General features: G+C 48.3%; 2 protein-coding genes and 1 non-coding gene across 7 annotated transcripts in view; 1 reads left to right on the forward strand and 2 right to left on the reverse strand.

The window, feature by feature from the left end:
* Positions 1–7,294, reverse strand: part of LOC100771038 (endothelin-converting enzyme 2) — a 35,153-nt gene extending 27,859 nt beyond the window's left edge. The window contains exons 1-3 of one of the 2 annotated variants that reach the window (XM_027413051.2): positions 7,047–7,281; positions 1,542–1,825; positions 21–490 (exon numbers count right to left, since the gene is read on the reverse strand). In XM_027413051.2, the coding sequence (XP_027268852.1) occupies positions 203–490; positions 1,542–1,825; positions 7,047–7,242 (768 nt within the window). In that variant the 5' untranslated portion in view covers positions 7,243–7,281 and the 3' untranslated portion in view covers positions 21–202. Of the gene's footprint in view, positions 1–20; positions 491–1,541; positions 1,826–7,046 lie in introns of those variants that run through there. The other variant, XM_027413052.2, reaches the window with a different exon arrangement.
* Alg3 (ALG3 alpha-1,3- mannosyltransferase) lies at positions 407–13,436 on the forward strand. Of its 4 annotated transcripts, XM_027413054.2 has the most exons (9): positions 8,070–8,291; positions 10,139–10,238; positions 10,327–10,474; positions 10,572–10,732; positions 11,186–11,306; positions 11,910–12,115; positions 12,274–12,350; positions 12,844–12,988; positions 13,144–13,433. In XM_027413054.2, the coding sequence occupies exons 1-9, from the start codon at positions 8,096–8,098 to the stop codon at positions 13,304–13,306; spliced, it is 1,317 nt and encodes a 438-aa protein (XP_027268855.1). In that variant the 5' UTR covers positions 8,070–8,095; the 3' UTR covers positions 13,307–13,433. The 4 variants fall into 4 exon arrangements, with proteins under 4 accessions (XP_035300594.1, XP_027268854.1, XP_027268855.1 ...); XM_035444703.1 differs by lacking the exons at positions 8,070–8,291; positions 12,274–12,350 and adding an exon at positions 407–543 and having other exon boundaries at positions 12,846–12,988; positions 13,144–13,434; XM_027413053.2 differs by lacking the exon at positions 12,274–12,350 and having other exon boundaries at positions 8,068–8,291; positions 12,846–12,988; positions 13,144–13,436.
* A 1,049-nt stretch (positions 13,437–14,485) lies between these two features.
* On the reverse strand, positions 14,486–14,570 carry Mir1224 (microRNA mir-1224). Its single transcript, NR_162749.1, has one exon. It is a non-coding gene; the product is annotated as a microRNA mir-1224 (primary transcript).
* Positions 14,571–22,942: the final 8,372 nt, after the last annotated feature.

A 22,942-nucleotide genomic window follows, 5' to 3' on the forward strand; every position in this document is an offset into this window, starting at 1 on the left:
CAGAAACCTGGGATCTGGGACTTAGTTGGAATCATACTGTATTGGTTGACATGGGCTTTATCCCACCAGCAATGTTTTATGCATGAGACCTCTGGGATTTGAGAACCCAATAACCAATTCCCCAGCTCCAAATCGGGAATTCCAGCTCCCTAGGAGCCTAATACACAAAGGCAGAGAGGGCTTGGAGACCATGATTTCAGTCTCACAGACGAATGGCACTGAGGAAGTCCTCATTATCGGAGTCTTGGAGAAAGCAGGGTGAGGCAGGAGGACTGCGGGGTGACAGGATCTGGGCCCCCAGGGCCAGCTGGGCCACAGTGAGCTCTCTGCCCTTATGCATGAGGTAAAAGTGGAAATGAAAACCATTGCCATAGGTTGTATGCCTCAGTGACCAGCCATAACGAGACTGAGCATAGTGTCTGATCCTAAAGTGGGGACCTGCAGAAGTCATTGAGATGAACCGGCCTCCAGGAACCAGCACTCGGCTCACCTGCAAGGCAGACAGAGAAGCATCAGTGTGGAATCATCTACAGGCTCTCAAAGGTCAGTACTACCCACAATGACCTCCTCGTCAAACCTTAGATACCACTCTACATCCGGTAGTTCAGGCTTTCTGGGACGGAGTAAGCCACCTCTGCCTTTGGTTGTTTTTTTTTTTTTTGTTGTTGTTGTTGTTTTTTTGAGACAAGGTTTCTCTGTGTAGCCTTGGAGCCTGTCCTGGTACTCGCTCTGTAGACCAGGCTGGCCTGAAACTCACAGAGATCCGCCTGCCTCTGCCCCCCAAATGCTGGGATTAATGGTGTGTGCCACCACCACCCGGCCCTCCTTTGGTTGTTCTTTATAGGGCTAAATTCTGGACAGGGAGGAGCATGGTCATGTATTGCTTTCCTATCAGTTATTCACTTTCCCAATCTACGTCACCTGTCTGGAACCTGGCTACTACTACCTCTTCCTATGTCAAGCCAGTATCCAAACATTGGCCTTTGTGAGTGTGGTCACTCCAGTCTCATGTTCTTCAGAAAACCATACTTTTGAAAGTGACCTGCTCCAACCCCCCCATCTCTCTCCCTCTCTTTGGTTTTTTGAGACAGGGTTTCCTCTGTATAGCCCTTGCTGTCCTGGAGCTCACTCTGTAGACCAGGCTAAACTCGAACTCATAGGGGTCAGCCTGCCTCTGCCTCCTGAGTGCTGGGATTAAAGGCATGTGCCATCACTGCCTGGCTCTAAGTCTCACTTTCTGATTTCTGAGTTCTAATCTCTTGAAAGTTCAAGCCCTTCCTCCAGCATCTGGTTTTTTTGTGTTTTTTTTTTTTTTTTTAAGATTTATTTATTATGTATACAGCTTTCTGCCTGCATCCAGGCAAGCCAGATGAGGGTACAGATCTCATTATAGATGGTTGTGAGCCACCATGTGGTTGCTGGAATTGAACCTCAGGACCTCTGGAAGAGCAGTCAGTGCTCTTAACTTCAGAGCCATCTCTTCAGCGCCTCACCCCCACCCCACCCTAGCAACTTGATCTGCTGTATTGTTGCGTCCTCACCTCACTCAGCACCTGGTCCACAGTGTGGATACCTTCAGAAGATACATTCCAGGGATCCCGCTCCCCAGCCAGCAGGGCATCCAGTGTGCCCTTCTCGAGTACAACATCAAAGGAACCACTAGGGAAGTCCAGTGCTCGCACATCCATGGTCTCCCAGCGTAGACTGGGCACATGAGCATAGCGAACTTGCATAGCTGCCACCACTACTGGAGAGTAATCCACACTGGTCACATTAGGGAAGCCTCCAAGGAATAGTTCGTAGCTCAGGGCACTGTTCCCGCAACCTGCCATGGGGTGGGATGGGTAGCAAAAAGGTTAGGTTAGCACTGGTTCTCATGTTCCACGATTATTTATCCACTATTGGCCCCATTTTCTCTCCATTCACCCCCTGACCCCACATCAAGTATTTAAAGCAACAGGGTACAGAAGATTGTTGAGTTTTGGAATCACAGACTTGGGCACAAACTGTCTCTCATGCTCAGCTATGTGGGACTAGGGTAAGTTGCTTCAGTACCAAGAACTTGGAATTTCCATTTAAGAGAATGACAAGAATAGTCAGTAGCTAGTCTACCCGCTGATGCAATGCACTAAATTTAAGAGCTAAAATCATTTGATTCTTGGGACTTCAGTTTCCTCAAATTCAGAATGTGTAAAATATTGGCATTGTTAGGACCATAATACTATTACCCTATTGATATCTGTAAACTTTTAGAGGATCTCAGAAAATAACAACCCCTGGATAATGTCACGTTATAATCTTACTTTGATGTCCAAGGCAGAATTGATAAACTAAGGGAAACCTACATGGAGCAGAGAAGCTCATCCATTATACTAAACGTATGTACTGGACACTCCACTTTGGTCTCTGCTGATAGAGTACCTACTCTGGAGAAGTAGCTGAATGAGGAGAATTCTTTCCTAACATGCACTGGATTCTGTGCTGGATCCTCATCACCACATACCACATAAACAGAATGTGGTAGTGCATGTCTGTAAGCCCAGCAGGAGGGTCAGGGGTCATCCTTGGCTACATAGCAAACTCAAAGCCCGCCTAGGATACATGAGACCTTGGGTGTTTGTTGTTATTTTGGTTTTATTTCTAAGTGCCTGCTGTCCAGGAGTTTGTACCCTGATGGGAAGATCAAAAACAGAATCACAGCTACTTATGTAATGAGGGACAGACTAGCATCACACAGGTGGGCAACTGGCCCTACTTCAGGTGGGCTGTTAAGAACTTCAGATATACTCACTACAGCCTCTCCTCAGAAGAGCTGAGAAACAAGCAGTATCTTGGGAGGTGGGGGTGAGGTAGGGGGCAGGGGAGTCTGGGGTAAAGTGTCTACAACACAGTCTCTAAGCTGGCCGTAGTGGTGCACTCCTTTAATCCCAACACTTGGGAGGCAGAGGCAGGTGGGCTCTGTGAGTTGGAGGCCAGCCTGGGCTAAAGTGAGACCCCCCATCTTAAAAACGAAACCCCCACCACCAACAGAAGAATGCAGTCTCTAGAAGGGCAGAGCCAGGGAGAGGAAGGAGATTATGAAAGTAGATAGACAGCTCAATCAGCACCCCTGCTTTGAAAGATGCAGTGGTCTCCTGCAGGTCTTCCTGTGGCCAGTCTTGGCAGGTCCCATACAGGGATCTCTCCTTGGGATCCAGACTGCTTTGAATCCTTATCTGTGTCACAGAATCCTGAGGTTAGGAATTCAAGGCCAGCTTCATCTACATAATGAGTTCCAGGACAGCCTATGTTATATAACACCATGCTTCAAAAATCAAAAACAAGCCAGACGACAGTGTTGTCACACACCTTTAATCCCAGCACTCAGGAGGCAGAGGCAGACGGATCTCTGAGTTCCAAGCCAACCAGGACTACACAGTAAAAAAGACTACATTGTTAAAAGTACTTTCTTTTTAGATAGGCGGGCTACATAGTTGAGAATGATCTTGAACTCTGATCTTACATCTACCTCTGAAGCCCTGGGATTTCAGATGTGTACCACCATTCCCAATTAATGTGATGTTAGGAATTAAACCCAGAGCTTCCTGAATGCTAGGCAAGCACTCAATCAACTAGCCCTCCCCCCAAATAATTACAGTTAATACTCACTGAGCACTCAGTATGACACAAAGTAATTTGTAAGAATTATCTCAGTTTATTTTCAATATAGACTCATGCAGAAATATTATTTTATCATTTCCATATTTTAGATGGAGAAATAGAGGAAAAGTAAATAAGGAACTTTCCAAGGTCGCAGAGTCAGAGATGGAGTCAGAATTTAGGCCCACACCTGTCTCAATCCACGCCAGAGCTTTTAAACACCATATTCAACTGCTTTTCCATTTTTGAGAGGCCCGCTCAAGTCCAGGGGTGATCCAGCTTGGGCTACATTAGCATGACCGGTAGGCTGTAATTCACTATGTAGTCATTACAGAGTTCTAATTACCTCTCCTCTCTGCTGCAAGGCAAGACAGCAAAACTAGAGACCCTGAAGTCAGAGAGCATCCTTATTTCATCATACATCACATGACAGCAGCAGACACTGTCAATGTTCTCCCCAGGCTCCTGTAGCCCTTTTGTAAGTTTTGGTATGTCCCCAGGTTTTGGTATGTTTTGGTTCTAATGGTTTTCATCTGTGATGCTTCAGCCTGAAATTATTTTGGGGGACATTTTGCTTGAGATCACAATTTTATTTTCTTACCTTTCCTCATTCTTACCAGTTTCTCCTGGAAGCTAGTACTGGACAAATGACTTGGACGTGAATCTCCTTCTCTGCATTCTTTCTGGGAAACTCAACCTAAGACAATGACTCACAGTAGAATTGGTATCTCTTTTTATAAATAAAGTTTGGGACACTTATAGTGACTCACACCTGTAATCTCAGCACCCACAACTTAAAGGCAGACAAATCTCTGAGTTTGAAGCCAGACTAGTCTACTAGTGAGTTTCAGGCCAACCAGGACTACATGAGACTGTCTCAAAGAGAAATTTTATTAGAGAGCATCAATTTTTTTTTTAATGTATCATCTACAGCTGTGTGTCTATTACCATAGCAGAGCTATGTTTCTATGGCAGAGATTTCAAAAACTAAAATATTTACTATCTGGTCATGTTCAGAAAGGGTTTACAGACCCCTAACCTACAGTAACTCTTAGCACTTGTTACTCAGCTTTAGAATTTGATGGCCTGGCACCTTCCAGGTGCTCTCCTCATATTTGTTGCGTGAGATATAATATAGGTGACTCCTCAAATTCTGAGTCCTGTTTTTAGATCTTGAAGATCTAAGTTTTCTGGAAACTTTAGCTTTTACATTTAGACCTTTCATCCCTCCCATCCAGCAAAGGGACATCTCCTGCCAAGCTTTCAATGCAGTGTCCAGCCCGACAACAGCATGACAATCGGCTGTGGAGACTGCTGAAGCTGGGTTGGCTGGTGCCCATCTGCAAACACAATACTTGGGAGGTAGAGGTGGAGAGTAGTTGCAAGTCCAGGGCTATTCCGTTCTAATTAGTATATCTCAGGTCTGTCAGTCTACATAACAAGACCCTATTCCAACAAAGGAAAACAAAAGATAGCTAAAATCCATCTTAGACTTCCCTGGAATTAGAATCTCAAACTGGTGCTAGCTTGCCAGTCAATTTGGAAAGGCACTAAAGTTTGATAAACATAGTTGTAAGGTAAATATACAAGTAAGCACAATAGGATATAACTCCAGAATTCAAGGAACTGTTCTAGTGGGGGAGAAGTTATGAAGAAGAAACTCTGGAAACACATAACAATTTTTCCATGTATTGTTCTAGATATTTCACATGCTCTTCTAGTCACTAAAAACATCTGTGTAGACCAGGCAGTGGTGGCACACACCTTTAATCCCAGCACTCAGGAGGCAGAGGTAGGTGGATCTCTGTGAGCTGGAGGCCAGCCTGGTCTACAGAGCAAGGTCCAGGATAGCCAGAGCTGTTACGAAGAGAAATCCTGCCACAAAACACCCCCTCAATCTAATATGTAAGTTTTCATTTTCTTATTAATTTATGCTATGTCTTGTTGAAACAAGGTCTCCCTATGTAGCCATAGCTGTACTGGAACTTGCTGCATAGATTAGGCTGGCCTGGAATTCACAGAGATTTGCCTGCCTCCTGCCTCCCAGTGCTTGGGATTAAAGGTGTGAGCCACCACACCCAGCTAAGTTTTCATTTTCTTCTTCTTATTTTTTTTTAAAGATTTTATTTATTTATTATGCATACAACATTCTGCTTCCATGTATATCTGCACACCAGAAGAGGGCACCAGATCTCATAACTGATGGATGTGAGCCACCATATGGTTGCTGGGAACTGAACTCAGGACCTCTGGAAGAACAGTCAGTGCTCTTAACCTCTGAGCCATCTCTCCAGCCCCCTTCATTTTCTTCTTAAGGTATCAAAATGCAGGCACAGGAATTTAAATTTTTTTAAATTTAAATTTAAATAGATTTGTGCAAGATTACAATACCAGTTAAGCCAAGTTTCTACATTAACTACCTGCTCCCAGTCCATACTCTTAGCCACTGGGCTATACTTTCCAGTCCTGGTCATGTTCTACTCCAAAATCCAGTAGGGCAGACACACACATTCTATTATTTATACTTTACATATATAATGTGTGTATAAGAGATATCCTTTTTATCTTTATCAAGTATTTCACTTGCATGTATACAGACTTTAGAGGCAGAAGCAGGTAGATCTCTGTGAGTTCTGGGCCAGCCAGGATAACACAGTTTTATCTCAAAACAAAACAAGATGTATACAGGCTTCTACTGAACAAAAATTTTTAAAAGCTGTATTTGGAAGGCAATTCTACTCATTCAAACTCATTCTAAGAGTTTCCAGCTGTGCTGATAGTGGGAGACACACACCAAATGGTGCAGTTGGACCTTGCAGATATCTGCTTTGCATTCTAGCATCTGTCTTTGAGAAACACCTACCTCAGCTGCAATTCCCCATCAGACACAGGGGACGTTATTCTACCCTATTAGTGTTTAGGACCAAGTTTCAGCTGGGGTTCAGAGAAGTGGTAACTGCCTTTACCTGACAGTATCTCCGGGTACCCACTGGTGCGAAAAGAAAACTAGGTGTTTTGCTCGAGGTGCCTGCACATGGCTTACTCCAGCAAAATCCACAATCCCATTTCCAGAAATGGAAAGTGAAGCACACAATGGATGCAAGACTTGTCCTAGGTGAAACAGTCAGTTATGCTGGCACTTGAAGAAGGTCCACAGAGCTGAGCTCTCCGGTGTCCTAGACTGCCTCTAGTGTCTGGGACCGGGCCATGCCCCTCGCTGGGACACTTTTTCCAGAGTGCTGGCGATTTCTTATTTCTGTTTGCCCTGGCTAAATACAGACGGATTCTGAAGGTACCGAGTCTTGGCTCCGAACCGGGGCGTCCACGTTACAGGTGAAAGCAGAGGGAAGAAAGAGGTTGAGGTCTGGCCAGCGACCACTGTCTGGGCCAGCACCGGGACTACCCACCTAGCACGAGGATACGGTCCTCCGGACACAGCTCTGGCTCTAGGAGGGCACGGAAGAAAGCGAAGTCCCCGAACCACTCGTAGGGTCCAGAGCCAGCCGCATCTTTGTAGCGCTGGTCCCAGTACTGGACTTGGCAGTACTGGAAGTTCCGCTCGGGTAACTCCGGAGCCGACGCAGGAGTCCGGGGAGAGGCCATGCTCTGGGCTGCGGGGCAGCCAGGGCGGGGCTTAGAAGCCCAATCGCCGAGGCAAGACCTGGGGGGGAGGAGCCTGTGGCCCCGCCCTCCCCTGCAGCTGCTCTCCACTAACACGTGGAACTTCCGTCACCTTCTAAGCTCTGTTTTGAAAATCTTCCGGCTGGGAAGCTGAATTGCTTGGTGTCTTAACTTGCTACGCCTCTCAACCCGACCACACTTCCTCGTGTCAGACTCGCCCAGGTTCATCACTGGGTCCTCTCCTGTTTGGTTTCAACAACCCTTTCCATTAAGAAGCCTGATTAATTAAAGATTCCTTTCCCAAGACGTTTGGATCACCCGAAGGAAGGCGGGAGGAACGCAGAAAGTAGCTCTGCCCTCTACCGTGAACACAGTGACTCTCGACACGGGCCAAGTGGGAAACGGGGCTGGCAGAACAGAGGCCTGAACTGTTATTTTCTGGGCAAACATTCTGACATATTAGCGTTCATGTGCTCTGTACTTACACCGAGAAGTGTGTGTATATTCTTATTACCACAGCGTGTAGTCCTCCAAAGGAGATGAGTTCTAAGCGCCAGCTATCTTATCCTTTTTCGAGTCCACATATCCACGTTAGAAGTATCTCTCGCCACTGCATATAATAGGCACTGAATATGTATGCCATAGATCATTTTTAGCTAGAAACCCTGGTGCCCTACGCCCGATTAGAAGAAATAAACTGCAATGGGATAAACAAGGATTCCTCTTACTCGGATCAGCGTTTAGTTTGAGAGGACGCCCTGGGCAGGGAGCGGAACCTAGTGTCTCAGGGTTGGTTTTCCCGGGTGGTGGGACCACGGAGTGGCGCACCGTCAAGATGGCTGCTGGGCTGCGGAAACGCGGCCCGCCGGGTTCTGTCGCCCAGCCGGCGGGACTCTGGAAACAATGGCTACAGCGGGCCTGGCAAGAATGCCGCCTCCTGCTGCGGGAGCCACGCTACACACTGCTGGTGGCCTCCTGCCTTTGCCTAGCAGAGGTGGGCATCACCTTCTGGGTCATTCACAGGGTGGCATGTGAGTTCACTAAAGGGGAGAGAACTGGAGGGAGGGAGGGAGACCCAAACCCTTGATGCAAACTAGATTACAGAGCATTCATTCATCATTCAAACCATAGCCTTTACCCGAGCCCCGAGCCCGCTTTCCAGAAGTGATCATAATCTCTACCCCATAACGGAGGGAGGTGACCCTAGAGATGGCCCTCTGCTTTTAAAATCCAGCCTGCTAAGAAAGCATAAGCCAATTGGGAGTCAGTTCTGGCCAGAGTTAATGTGCTGTTGCTGCTGCATGTCTGTATCCTTAGACAGTCACTTCCCCTCCTAGATCTGTTTCTTCATGCATTTAATTCTGGTGACTTGAAAGTCCTTTCGGAGGATGAAGAATTTTGTGACCCTTGAGTCCATTAGGTATTACTGGTGTCTTTTTTTCCCCAGGATCACTTTACTTTAAAAAAAACAAAGCAAAACAAAAAAACCTCGTCTCACGGTATAGTCCTAACTGGCCTAGAACTTGCCATGTTGACCAGGGTGGCCTCAAACTCACAGAGATCTGCCTGCTTCTGGCTCCCACATGTTGATAAAGATCCTGTTTTGTTTTTATTTTAATTACAGGAGTATTCAAGAAAGATACTCACCATTAACTTCTAGCCTCCACATTTATGTACACATACATGTGCGCGCGTGCACACACACACGTACACCCAACACATGTGCGTTTGTACACACAAAAGAGAGAGCAAGTCTGTTTCTTTTGGAGGGGGGTTGAGACAGGATTTCTCTGTGGCTTTGGAGGGTGTCCTGGAACTTGCTCTTGTAGACCAGGCTGGTCTTGAATTCCCAGAGATCCACCTGCCTCTGCCTCCCGAGTGCTGGAATTAAAGGAGAGTGCCACCACCACCTGGCTGAATCTGTTTCTTTTTAAGAACTGAAAAGGAGGCTGGAGAATGGCTCAGTGGTTAAGAGCATTGACTGCTCTTCGAGAGGACCCAGGTTCAATTCCTAACACCAATATGGCAGCTCACAACTGTCTGTAACTCCAGTTCCAGGGAATCTGACACCCTCACACAGAAATATATACAGGCAAAACACCAGTGCACATAAAATAAAAATAAATCATTTAAAAAAAAATGGAAAGGAAGCCAAGCAGTAGTGGTGTACATCTTTAATCCCAGGATTTGGGAGGCAGAGGCAGGTGGATCTCTAAACTTGAGGCCAGGCCTGCTTGGTCTACACAGCAAGTGCCAGGACAGCCAGGGCTACACAGAGAAACAAAAAATACCCCCTGCCCCCCCACACACAAGGAAAAAAGAATGGAAAAGGAGAGAAGTGTATAGCAAACATGGTACCCAGGCTTGTGATACTATTCGAGGAACCTAGGAAGGAGAATAAATTTGGAGTAGGAAGAAGACCATAAATTCTCTTCTAGATGCTGAGTTTGAGATACCTGGATTCATGGGACTAAGGGGATGGCTTAGCAGGTTGTGTTTGCCATGCAAGTGTGAAAACCAAAGTTCAGATCCCCAGTATTCTACATAAATGCCAAACAGGCATAGTGGCCCACCTATAGTGGCCCAGCACTGCAGAGGCAGGACAAGGGAATCCTTGGAGCAAACTGACTAGATAGACTCTGTTACATACACACACACACACACACACACACACACACACACACAGAGAGAGAGAGAGAGAGAGAGAGAGAGAGAGAGAGAGAGAGAGAGAGAGAGAATACACTATGTAAAGTTAGATAAGGGGTGGTAATGGAAGACGCCCTGGGAATAAGAACTTTTTGGTGGTCTGAAGGTATGGGGCTTAGAGGCAGGCAAGTTCTGGACTCAGAAGTAACTAGATCATGTTATTTTCTTCCAGACACAGAGATTGACTGGAAAGCCTACATGGCCCAGGTGGAGGGTGTCATCAATGGCACATATGACTACACACAGCTGCAGGGTGCCACCGGACCTCTTGTGTGAGTGAGGACAGGGGCTTGGGGAGATTGTGGGAGGGTACCAGGCTAACTGCCCTGGCCTAGGGTCATGTTTCCTTTCATCTTCCAGCTACCCCGCTGGCTTTGTGTACACCTTTATGGTGCTGTACTATGCAACTGGCCAGGGCACTGACATCCCCATGGCCCAGAACATCTTTGCTGTTCTCTACCTTGTCACCTTGCTGCTCGTTTTCTTGATATACCACCAGACCTCCAAGGTGAGTTTATGCTACAGGACCACCTTGCCCTGGCCTGAAGTGGGTGATGGCAATGATTCAGGTTCGGGGAGCTGACCTTGGTGCACTCACCCTTTAGGTACCTCCCTTCGTCTTTTTCTTCATGTGTTGTGCCTCTTACCGTGTCCATTCCATCTTTGTACTGCGGCTCTTCAATGACCCAGTGGCCATGGCATTGCTCTTCCTAAGCATCAACCTCTTCCTGGCACACTACTGGGGCTGGGGCTGCTGCTGTTTCAGGTCAGTGACTCCCCCTTCTGGCCCCTCTGTCACCAGAATCATTTCCATGTCTCCCCAATGTTCTGCAACAGAGGGCATAAAGAGTGGTTAGATAATGGAGGTCACTCTGGACCTCCCTGAACAAGTCCAAGATCTGTAGAAAGTCCCTCTTTTCCCATGCTTTCTTCCCATCTTGTCCCCAATGGCATCCATTGTTGGAGTTGGCCCTTAAACATTGTAAATATGTTACTCAGTATGTGTTAGTTAGTCTGGATATCGGGGACTAGGTGTCATTCCCTTCCTCCCAGCCTCCTCCCGGGCTATCTTATGTCCCTCTACAAGTTCTGGATGGGGACCACATCCTGATGCTTGCTGGCCTGGGGAAAGAAACCTTTGGGGAGGTAGATATGTCTTTGCATGAGGTACACAGCCCAGGAGCTGATCCTCCCCATTTCCCCCCCTTGTCCATTGCAGTCTGGCCGTCTCTGTGAAGATGAATGTGTTACTCTTCGCCCCTGGGTTGCTATTCCTTCTCCTTACTCAGTTTGGCTTCCGTGGTGCCCTCCCCAAGCTGGCCATCTGTGCTGCCATTCAGGTGCCTCTTCATCCTCCCCTTTCCGATGAGAAAGAGCCACTTTCAGGTCTCCTTAAGTCTGTTAAGGCTTCCTCAAAGCCAGCAGACAAGAGTTTGGATTTGATTCTGAGCTGGGCAGCCACTGTCTCTGCTTTAGGTTCCATGGCTACTGAATTTGGCAGGCCTCTGAGAGGCTTCCTAAAGCTCCCTGCTTAAACCTGGTGAAGCAGCTGGGCGTGGCAGCACACATCTTTAACCCTAGCACTTGGGAGGCAGAGGCAGGTGGATCTGAGTTCAAGGCCAGCCTGGTCTACAAAGCAAGTGCTAGGCCAGCCAAGGATATATAGGGAGACTCTCCTGAGACACACACACACACACACACACACACACACACACAGAGAGAGGGGGGGGGGGGGAAGGCAGTGTGATCACCTCCTCCTATGCGGCTGTGCTGTCAGGCTCGGGTGGGGGTGGGGGTAGGGGTGGGGAGTGGGAGGCTTCCTGATACTCCTGGTGGAAATACAGGTGCTTCTGGGGCTTCCATCCCACTGTGCTCTCCCAAGTGGTTACCCTGAAGGCTGGAGTGAGCCTTAGCAGCTCTGCTGGCATCACACCCATCCTCAGGTGGTACTGGGACTGCCCTTCCTGCTGGAGAACCCCATTGGCTACCTCTCCCGCTCCTTTGACCTTGGCCGTCAGTTTCTCTTCCAATGGACAGTGAACTGGCGTTTCCTTCCCGAGGCCATCTTCCTGCATCGGGCCTTCCACCTGGCCCTGTTGGCTGCCCATCTCACCCTCCTCTTGCTGTTTGCCCTCTGTAGGTGGCACAGGTAAGAAACAATGGTTACTGTCATGGGGAGATTCAGGGGATGGAGTGAGGAGCTTAAGGCCTCAGAGCTACTTGGGGGAGATGTACAGTTCATGGTGGTGGATCTGGAATTTGGCACACAATTGGGACTTGCTAAATGTCTGAATGACTTCTCTTCAGAACGGGGGAAAGTATTCTGTCGCTGCTGAAGGATCCTTCCAAAAGGAAAGTTCCACCCCAACCCCTCACACCTAACCATATCCTTTAAATCTTGGAAAGGTAAATTGTGATCTGTCCAAGTGCAGATAGAGGTGTAGTCTGTTGGCCTCAGATGGCCAGCTGCTCTGGAAGAGACAGGAAGGAGTCCATTATAGAGCCTGCTCTCTGCAGTGAGCACTGCACTGAGTACCTTAGACATCTCAGCACAGGTTATTCCTAACTCTACATACGGGCCAGCACTGTGTGTGCACGCCCTCCTCTTGGTATTATCCTAAACGTCCATACCTCCTAGCCTCTAAATCCACCTGAGTTGGGGAGGTGCTCAGATTAATTTTACCGAAGGAAGCATTCCTGTCGCCCTACTAAACTGAGGAACAGATCAAGAGGGGCTAAGAAGTTTGTCCGGGGCATGCCTGTGCGAATGGCAGAGCCAGGGTAGTTGCTTTCTGACCCCAGAACTTTTGCCCCTCTGTTTGAATCCTATCCACTGCCACCCCTCAGTTCCTGCCTAAAGCCTTAACCCCATATTACAGATCGTTTCCACCCTGTTCACCTCCAACTTCATTGGCATCTGCTGTAGCCGTTCCCTGCACTACCAGTTTTATGTCTGGTATTTCCACACACTGCCCTACCTCCTGTGGGCCATGCCTGCACGCTGGCTCACACACCTGCTTAGGTACTGGCTGGGACAACCTGGGAGAGTGGGAAAGGGCTAGGGAACTCCTCCTCCCAAAGTTGTGACCCTAGAAGGGGATGGTGGGTGGGTCTAGGGCATGAGAAGTCCAAGAGCTTTGGGCCTTGAAACAGATAAGATCCATTTCTTATTCCCAGGTTGCTGGTGCTGGGACTCATTGAGCTTTCCTGGAACACGTACCCATCCACATCCTTCAGCTCTGCCTCCCTGCACATATGCCATGCTGTCATCCTGCTGCAGCTCTGGCTGTCCCCTCAGCCTTTCCCCAAGAGCATCCAGCCTAGCAGGAAAACTCACTGAAATCCCCCTCATCCTACTAGGACCTGCCCAGGATCGTGGGTGGAATAGACTCTGTGTTCTTAGAATAAACCTTGCCAAGTCCACCTTTGTGCAGCCTACATAAAGGTGGTGGTTGCTCGTGCCTAGACCATCTTGTGCCTAGATGCTATGAGGCACGTCTTCCCAACAGATTAAAAACTCATCAGGGGCCAGGCGGTGGTGGCCCACACCTTTAATCCCAATGGACGAAGACGAAGGAGGATCTCTGTAAGTTTAAGGCCAGCCTGGTCTACAGAGTGTGTTCTAGGACAAGCCAGGACTGTTTTACAGAGAAACCCTGTCTTGGCAAACCCCCCCCCCAAAAAAAAAATCAGGCAGTCTTAAGAGGCACTTTATTGCATAGGATTTGGGGCTGTAGCTCTCTCCTCTTTCATTATCCTACAGAGAGCTCAGAGCACATGGGAGGGGGTATGATGAGAGAGAGAGAAGAGAGCACAGGCAGGCACTTTCTGTGGTGGCGAGGGTATTCTTGGGGAGGGAATGAAGCAGTGGAGGACAGCAGACACCAACTTTTCTTTCCCAGCACCAAGAGATTGGCCCTGGGTGGCAGTGACTTTGTGTTGGGGGTCGCTAGCCAGAGTTGCAGGCAGCCTTATACATTTGCAGGGCTGTAACACAGCAAGTGTAGCTGCAGATTCTGGTCCCAGTGTCTCAGTAACAGGAAGAGCCCCCTGGCAGCAGCTTTGAGAGCAGTCAGATCAAGGCCATCAGGCAGGTGTTGGGCCCTCAGCCAGCAATCAGCTTTGGATGCTGTTAGTTCCCACTCACCAAAGGCAGCTGCACAGCGGTGCTCCAGCCATGCCAGAGCCACTGCTGTGGCCCAACTGCGGCCCCGCAGATCAGAGCTGCCCTGCCTTTCCATTCCTTCTGAGACTTCAGTATCTGAGCCCCGTCCACTGTCCACTTGGCCTGGACCCTCAGAGCCTGAGCTGGGGGACTGGCTGCAGGAGGCCGTGGCACTGTCGCGTTGGCCAATACCAGGGCCCAGAAGTGCCCAAGGAGATGAGGCTGAGGTGGGGCTGAGGCTGGCACGGTGTGCAGCAAAGGGTGAGGCTCGGCACAGACGCTCTTGAGGAATGCACACAGCGGCACAGAAAGGTTCATCCAGGCGGAAGGAGCCTGGTGCCTCTTGCAGTCGCACCTGAGGAGAGAAGAGGTGGGGGGAGAGGGGAGCTAAGACAGCTCTGGCTCCAGAGGTGCCACCCTCCACCTCCCCAGTCCTCACCAAAGGCAGATAGTCATGGTTGCTTCCATCACTGCCGCTTTCACTAGCCTGGCCCTTGTTAGAGCTGCAGAGTCTGCGATGACGACCCAGGCTGAGCCTGGAAGAGGCTGAAGGCTGCCGAGGCAAGCCATGATGACCACCAGTAGGAGAGATGGGCTCCCCCAATGCTGACTTGGAGTTGTCATCTAGATCCAGGTTCCAGGCACCTGCAGAAGAGCCTCCCTGATGCCCTACAGTAGGGTCACCCAATACCAGCAAAAGGCCTCAAGCTTACTTGTGCCCAACCCACTGCATTTGAGCCATACCTTTAGAGTGGGCTGCTGTGGGCAGAGGAGTTGCAGTTAGATGGTCTTGAGAGGCAGAAACGCCTGAGAGCTCAGCTGGATCTGCAGGAATACAGGAGTCAAATCCCACTGGGTAGCCAGCAAGGTCACACCCTCGAGGTCATCAGGGAAGGCTAGTACCTGAACTCCACACCTGTAGGCCTCCAGGCAAGACCTCCCTGGTAGAAGCATCTACAGCAACAGGGCAGGTGAAGTGGGATGGGGCAGAGCTGGCCTTGCTCGTCTGCACGGCCCGTAGCCAGGACCTTCTGACTCGGCCTGTGAATCAAAGGCAGCAGCATGCTCAACTCCATCATCTGTAGAGAGCTGCATAAAAAACACTGGGAAGCCGAAGGTGGCCCTATCCCAGCACTCAGAAGGAACATCTGAGGGGGCTGGAGAGATGGCTCAGCGGTTAAGACTGTTCTTCCAGAGGTTCTGAGTTCAATTCCCAGCAACCCCATGGTGGCTCACAACCACCTTGAATGGGATCTGGTGCCCTCTGCTGGCATGCAGGCAGAAGATTGTCTAGACTGTATAAATAATAAATAAATAAAATCTTTAAAAAAAAAAAAAAAAAAAAAAAAAAGGAACATCTGAGCTCCAGGCCAGCCAGGGCAACAGATGGACACCCTGTCTCAAAACCAACCAGAATATTCCCAGCTTCTCCTAGTTCCCTCTGAACAGGATGGCCAGGATGGTCCAGACCACAGCTCTTCTCAACCTCTGACAAGAAATAGGCTGAATCTTCAACCTAGGACCAGGACACCCTAGTAGCCCAGGAATTTGGTAGTCTAGAGGGACCACCCTGCTTTTGCCTTCACAGTATTGCAATTACAGCTATGTTCCAACACACCCACACCCAGCTTTGTGTGTGTTACTGACATGTAGGGAGGAGGCTGGGCACAGGCAAGCTTTAGAGTACCCAAGGGTATTGGATAGTCACCACAGCACCGCAGGGAGGCTCTACTTTTGACAAGATCTTATATAACCTAGGTTGGCTTGCTCAGAACTCAATCTTCTTGCTAAGGCTTCTGACTGCTAGGGTTTCAGACATGTGCCCCGACACACAGCACCACCCACACTGTCCACCACTCATTTCAGTGCTGTCCAGAACTTTCTGCAAGTGTGACAAGTTCTTTCTGCACAATCCAGCATGGTAGCCATTACCCTCCTGTGACTGTTGGATACTTAAAGTGTGGCCAGGGACAGTGAGGAACTGAGGTTTTAACTTGGGATTTTAATAGTCTCCTTGAATGGAAGATTTATTTTCATGTTACACTCACTGTTTATTGCAAGATTGTGCTGCCTTCCATTTTGGCTGCTAGGAAGCTTCCCAGTATGGGGTCCTATGCTTACAAGAGTATATAACTTAATGTTGTGTATCTTGTAATATACCTTTATTTATATTTCCTTTATTCTCTCTCTCCCCTCTCTCTGAGACAGGGCTTGTCTGTATAGCTTTGTAGACCAGGCTAGCCTCAAACTCACAGAGATCTGCTAGCCTCTGCCTTCTGTGTGCTGGTATTAAAGGCGTGTGCCACCACTGCCCACCTTTATTTTCTTATATTTTTGGTTGTGAGCCTAGCCTTTAATGGCTGAGCCATCTCTCCAGACCTACTTTATTTTCTTTTAGCATTATTATTTTTTATTATCATCGTATGTATATGGGTGTTTTGCCTGCATGTGTGTCTTTGCAATACATATATGTATGTATGTATGTATGTATGTATGTATGTATGTATGTATTATGTATATGCTGGTGTGCATAGAGGCCAGAAGAGGGTGTTGGATCGCCTAGAATTGGAGTTACAGATGGTTATGAGCCACCATGTGGGTGTTGGGTGTTGAACTTGGGTCCTCTGGAAGAGCAGTAAGTACTCTTAACCACTGAGCCATCTTGCCAGCCCTAGTTTCCTTTATTTTCACTTTTCCTCATTACTCTGCAAAACTTCTTACCTTGTCAGTGTGGTGAGTCCCCTCAAATCTTTTGTGATAAAGTAAGGAAGAGTGATTTAACACATAGGACTATACTTTCACTAGTTTCTGTTCCAAGCCTTGGTACCTGAGCTGTGTCTACTAGCAACTTACCCTGCTCAGCTGTGGTCTCTGCTCTTCCACGGAGAGCCAGCTGTTCGTTGTCCCGCACCACAGAGGCTGCCGTCAGCCGGTGGAGCGCCTGATCCCATGCAGCCTCTCTTACGGGGACTGATGCAGGCTGTGAGCCATCCCCAGGTTCCCAGAGCTCCTCCAGGCCTATACCCACCTCCCAGCACATTGGTTGTTCCCCACACAGAGCCCGGATCACCACATGACAGCGTGGAGCCTGGGGAGGCAGAGGCTCTGCTGGAGGGGCTGATTCCCCATTGGGTGGCACAGCCTTGAATAAGAAAGATGGTTCCATCAACATGTCCCAGTCCAAGGGCGCTGGGGAGAGCAGGTTTCCTGGGGAGAGATGTCAGGGATATATGCAACACGTGCACTGTGCTCCATGTCCCCACAGCTCTGGTATCAGAAACCCAGTGTCCCATCCAACCCTTACCTGAATCATCTAGGCCCTGACCCAGCTGTTGTCCTGGCTCAGAGCCTGCTCCATCTGGTATTGCATCTAGAGAGGGATGCCGGGGTCTACCAGGGACTGGGTTTGTCCGGCCTGAGGGAGATGAGAGACTTCGCCCAGCCAGAGCTGCTCTGTGCCGACGGCCCAGCACCTCAGCGCTCAAGGCTCCAACCTGTGTGTGAGATGCAGAAGATCACTAGTTGAGAAATTCAGTTTCTGGCCATCATAAACTTGGCAGCTGTCCATGATTCTGTCATCTAACTGTATTTCCCACTTGAGGTTGTTTCTTGATTCTTGATATATATCTTGTCTTTTAACCTACTTCTTCTCCTTGGCATACCTTACTTTCCTAACCCCCTCTAATAACCATTCTGATTCTGAGCACCCATAATACCATAACCCCATGTTCATTACTAGTTGTGACACCATGGATGTAGATTTACTAATATCTCTAGCTAGACTTAATAATAAACATTGCACAAAGCAGATGGTAAATATATGTTTTCTGGATACACAATAGATGAATGTGTGCTAGATCTCACCTTGAATGGAGCTGGTGGGGTTACAGGCAGGGGGCAAGAGCGGGAGCCTGCAGGTTCTACCCAGGCCAGGCTTCGGCAGCCCTGCTGAGAAGGAGGATCCAAGGGAAGGCTACCATTGGGGGAACCAGGGCCCTGGGAGCCTGGGGACTCGCTGCTGCAGGTGGAGCCTGGGCCTGGCTCAGGGCTGGCAGAGCAGTGGGTAAGCACATACTGCTCCCGGATGTATGAGGACTGGAAGATGCGACGCCATATAGCTGTGTCAGATGAGGGATTGGGTCCAGGGTCCGTGACTGGGTCTGTGAGAGCTTCGATGCCTGCTGGAAAGCAGGAGAATGGGTCCAGCCCTGACCCTTCTGCTTGTCCTGTCCAGCACAGCTATGAACATGCCAGGGTACTCACTCTGCTCTGAGTCTCCTACACCCCATGGGCTCGACAGCTCTGCTGACACAGTGCCTGTTCTCAGTGGCTCTGTGGTGTGTGTGGGCTCAGTGCCAGGGCTGGTGACAGATAATGCCTCCTCTGGAGATGGAAACACTGAGCCACCCAAGCTCTGCCAACCAGGCTCTTGGCCCTGGGGAAAATGATATTGAGGGAAAATTATACATACATACATACATACATACATACATACATACATACATATATTGTTTTTCTGAGAAAAAGTCTCACTATGTAGCTCTGGCTGTCCTAGAACTCACTCTGTAGACAAGGCTGGCCTCAAACTCACAGAGATCCACCTGCCTCTGTCTCCTGAGTGTTGGGATTAAAGGTGTGCGCCACCACACCCAGTTCTAAGCATAATGTTAAGTCATAGCAAGTAAAAGCTAACAAGAAACAGGGGCCAGCAAAATGGCTCAGTGGATGAAGGCACCTCCTATACAAACCTGACCACTTAGGCTTGAGCCCTGGAACCAATATAAAGGTAGAAAGAAAAGAACTGAGTATACAAAGTTGTCTTCTGACCTCCACAAGAATGTTATTGCACACATATAGCCACACACACTCAAGTAAATAAAAGTGTAATAATGTTTTTAAAGCCTTGTATTTATTATTATTATGGCCGTGTTTGTATATGTGTACAAGCCACAGTTCACTTGTGGAGGTCAGAGAACAACTTGCAGGAGTTGGTTCTCTCCTATCATGTGGGTCCTGGGGATTGAACTCAAGTCATCAGGCTTGGCAGCAAGAGTCTTAACACATTGAGCCATTGTGTCTCCTAGAAATAGCAGGAGCGCTAGACTCATGATACCTCAATATGGCTGCCTAAAGAAGAACCGAACAATGACAATACTAATTGCCAATTTTAGCAAAGAAGGGAAAAATTATTCACCAGTTCCCACTCCCAGACAAAGAACTACAGGCAACTAACAACTGCTGAGAGAAAAGATCAGTCTCTCCCAGGGATGGGTCCCTAACTGGTTTTCTAAAACCAAGTGGTCAGCCCTGACATCATATGCACACAGCGACTTTAAACAAATTGAGCAGGTTGTATTTATATAGTTATGCATATGTAAGCATATAACAAAGAAAAAGGCCATCAATCTGAGGGGGAGTAAGGGGGGACAATGGAGGGGTTGGAGAGAGGAAATAGAAGGGGAGAAGTGATGTGATTATATTCTAATTTAAAATATGGGACTGGAGAGATGGCTCAGAGGATAAGAGCACTGGCTGCTCTTCCAGAGGTCCTGAGTTCAATTCCCAGCAACTACATGGTGGCTCACAACCATCTATAATGAGATCTGGTGCCCTCTCTGGCCTGCAGGTAAACATGTAAGCAGAACAGTGTATACATAATAAATAAATAATACTTTTTAAAAAAATTAAAATATGCCAGGCGGTAGTGGTACACACCTGAAATCACAGCATTCAGGAGGCAGGAGCAGGTAGGTTATCTGTGAGTTCAAGGCCAACTTGGTCTACAGAGCAAGTTCTAAGACAGCCAAGGACTGTTACACAGAAAAACTCTGTCTCGAAAAACAAACACAAAACAAAACAAAACAAAACAAAATAAAGAGAAAACAGGAGGCTGGAGAGTTAGTTGGCTCTGCAGTTAAGAACACTTATTGGTCTTAAAGAGGACTCTCACACATTTGATTCTCAGCACTCACATGGTAGCTCATAACCATACATAATACCAATCTCAGAGGAACTGACACCCTCTTCTGACTTCCACAGGTACCAGGCTCACTCATGGTGCACATACATAGGTGCAGGCAACCCATTCATGAAAAAAATTTAAAAGTAAAAAGGAGTTGGAGAGATGGCTCAGCCACTAAGAACACTGGCTGCCCTTCCAGAGGACCTGGGTGCAATTCCCAGCATCCACACGGCAGCTCACAACTGTCTGTAACTCTGGTTCCAGAGGATCCAACACCCTCACACAGACATGCAGGCAATAAATAAAATCCCACGTGTTACCCTTGATGGTGATAAGGTTGCTGTAAAACTAAGCTACAGATTGGGCCCTGAGTTTCCTGGCCACCTGGCAAAGGACAAACAGTCTGTTATAATCAAACAGGCGGAAGTGTGCATAGCTCCTCTAGAGAGGGATTTTCATAAAAGTAACAGCTACATCTCAAAGCCCTGCTGTGTGCCAAGTATCCAGCCAAGAGTGATCAAGTCCAGGCTTCACAGTAACCTATGGCACACATTATTTGTGTCTGTAAAGATGGCTCAGAGGTTAAGAGCACTTGTTCTTGTAGAGGACCCAGGGTTAGTTCCCATGACAGCTCACAACCATCTGTAACTCCAGTTACAGGGGCTCTGATACCCTCTTTTGACTTCCATAGACATCAGGCACACATGGGGAGCACATACATACATGCAGGCAAAATATTCATAAAATAAAATAAATTTGAAACAAAACAAAAAGCTGAATTATTTACATGGGAGGCAGTGGGCTCAGGGAGGTTAAGTGACTTGCTTAAATCAAATAGCCAGAAAGTAACACAAAGGGACAGGAGACAGCACAGACATGAGCTCATGGTCTATCAGTAAGTGTTACCAGAAATGGCCAGGTGATGCTTGCTTGCTTTTAAAAAGACTTTCAAATTTTATATTTATTTATTTGTTGGTTTTTCGAGGCAGGGTTTCCCTGTGTAGCTTTGGAGGCTGTCCTGGAACTAGCTCTTGTAAACCAGGCAGGTCTTGAACTCACAAAGATCCACCTACCTCTGCCTCATGAGTACTTGGATTAAAGGCATGAGCCACCACCGCCCGGCTTTGTATAAGAGTCTTTTGCATGGATGTATGCCTCTGTACTATGTGTACGCCTAGTGCCCCAGGTCACAAGAGGGGCTCAGATCCCCTGGAACTGGAGTTATGGATGATTGTGAACCACCATGTGGATGTTGGGAACTGAGGCTGAGTCTTCTACAAGAACAAGTGCTCTTAAGGGGTGAGCCATCTCTCCAAGCCAGGTGGTGCCTTCTAAAAGGTACCGTGTGAAGTAGTTTTAGGTGCTTGCCACCAAGCCTAACTGTCTGAGCTCAAGCCTCATGACCCACATGGTAGATGGAAAAAACCAACTTGCACAGTTGTCTTCTGACCTCCATATTATACACCACTGAGAGCATATACATGCATGTGTACACTTATACACACATAAATAAACAAGTAAATGTAATTAAAAAAAAAAAAACGCTAAAAAGAATGAGCCAGGCAGTGCAAGTGCACACCTTTCATGCCACCACTCTGGAGACAGAGGCAGGTGGATCTCTATGAGTTCGAGACCAGCCTGGTCTACAGAGCAAGTTTCAGGACAGCCAGGGCTACACAGAGAAACCCTGTCTCAGGGCTGGAGAGATGATTTAGTGATTAAGAGCACTGGCTTTACCAGAGGACCCAGGTTTAATTCCTAGCACCCACAGCTCATGGCTGTTAACTCCAGTTCCAGGGTACCGTATACCCTCTTAGAGATATACATGCAGGCAAAACACCAATGAACATAATTGTTTAAAAGAAAGAAAGAGGCCGGGCGTTGGTGGCACACACCTTTAATCCCAGCACTCGGGAGGCAGAGGCAGGCGGATCTCTGTGAGTTCGAGGCCAGCCTGGTCTCCAGAGGGAGTGCCAGGATAGGCTCCAAAGCTACACAGAAAAACCCTATCGAAAAAACACTAAATAAATAAATAAATAAATGAAAGAGAAAGACCCTATCTCAAAAACTCAAAAAGAAAGAATGACAGGAAAGAAGACACAGGACTCTGGCTCCCGAAGGCCCATCTAGCATACCCCGGCTCAGTCCTACCCCTGGAGCACGGGACCGGAAGCCATCCACCCTGAAAAGTGAGCAGTAGCCAAGCAGCTGGTCCCCAGGGTAGAGTGCTGGGATCTCCCGGGGGGTCAGCAGTGCCTCCACAGCATCAGGCACAAACCAGTCCACAGAAACGTCACTCAAAGCAGGTTCCAGTGCCTTTCGCAGAGCCTGCACCAGCTGCAAGGGGTGACAAAGGACATGGGGGTGGGGAGGACATGGAGGAGAAAGGGATGTCACAAACAGGGCAGGCAGGGTGCCCTTCTCCCAGTGTCCTCTGTGTAGCCCTGTACTGATGGGGTCAGGAGAAGGAGTTGGGGTATAATCAAGCAAAGGAGCTGAGGGCTCCGTCTTGGGGTTTCACCTGTCTCCTGGCCTGAGCTTTGTCACACGCCATAGCAGTAAGATTCAGGGGCTGGCCAGAGGCTAGATGTCCCCATACCTCTGGCCTTCAGCAGCCTCCCTCCTAGTAGCATCAATAGTTCTCCTAGTTGGTTTCTCAGGGAGAGAGACTGACTAGAAAGAAGGCCCTGTGAGAGGGATCCCAGGGCCTGACCAGGCTCTGTTTCAGATTCCATGTGTAGCTCTGGAGAAAGACCTCCCAGAGTAGATAAGCTAGCACAGGCTCACACTCACCTTAGAGCATAGACTCACACTCACCTTAGAGCACAAACTCACACTCACCTTAGAGC

This window comes from Cricetulus griseus, chromosome 4 (genome assembly GCF_003668045.3).
Source record: "Cricetulus griseus strain 17A/GY chromosome 4, alternate assembly CriGri-PICRH-1.0, whole genome shotgun sequence".
Taxonomy (NCBI): domain Eukaryota; kingdom Metazoa; phylum Chordata; class Mammalia; order Rodentia; family Cricetidae; genus Cricetulus; species Cricetulus griseus.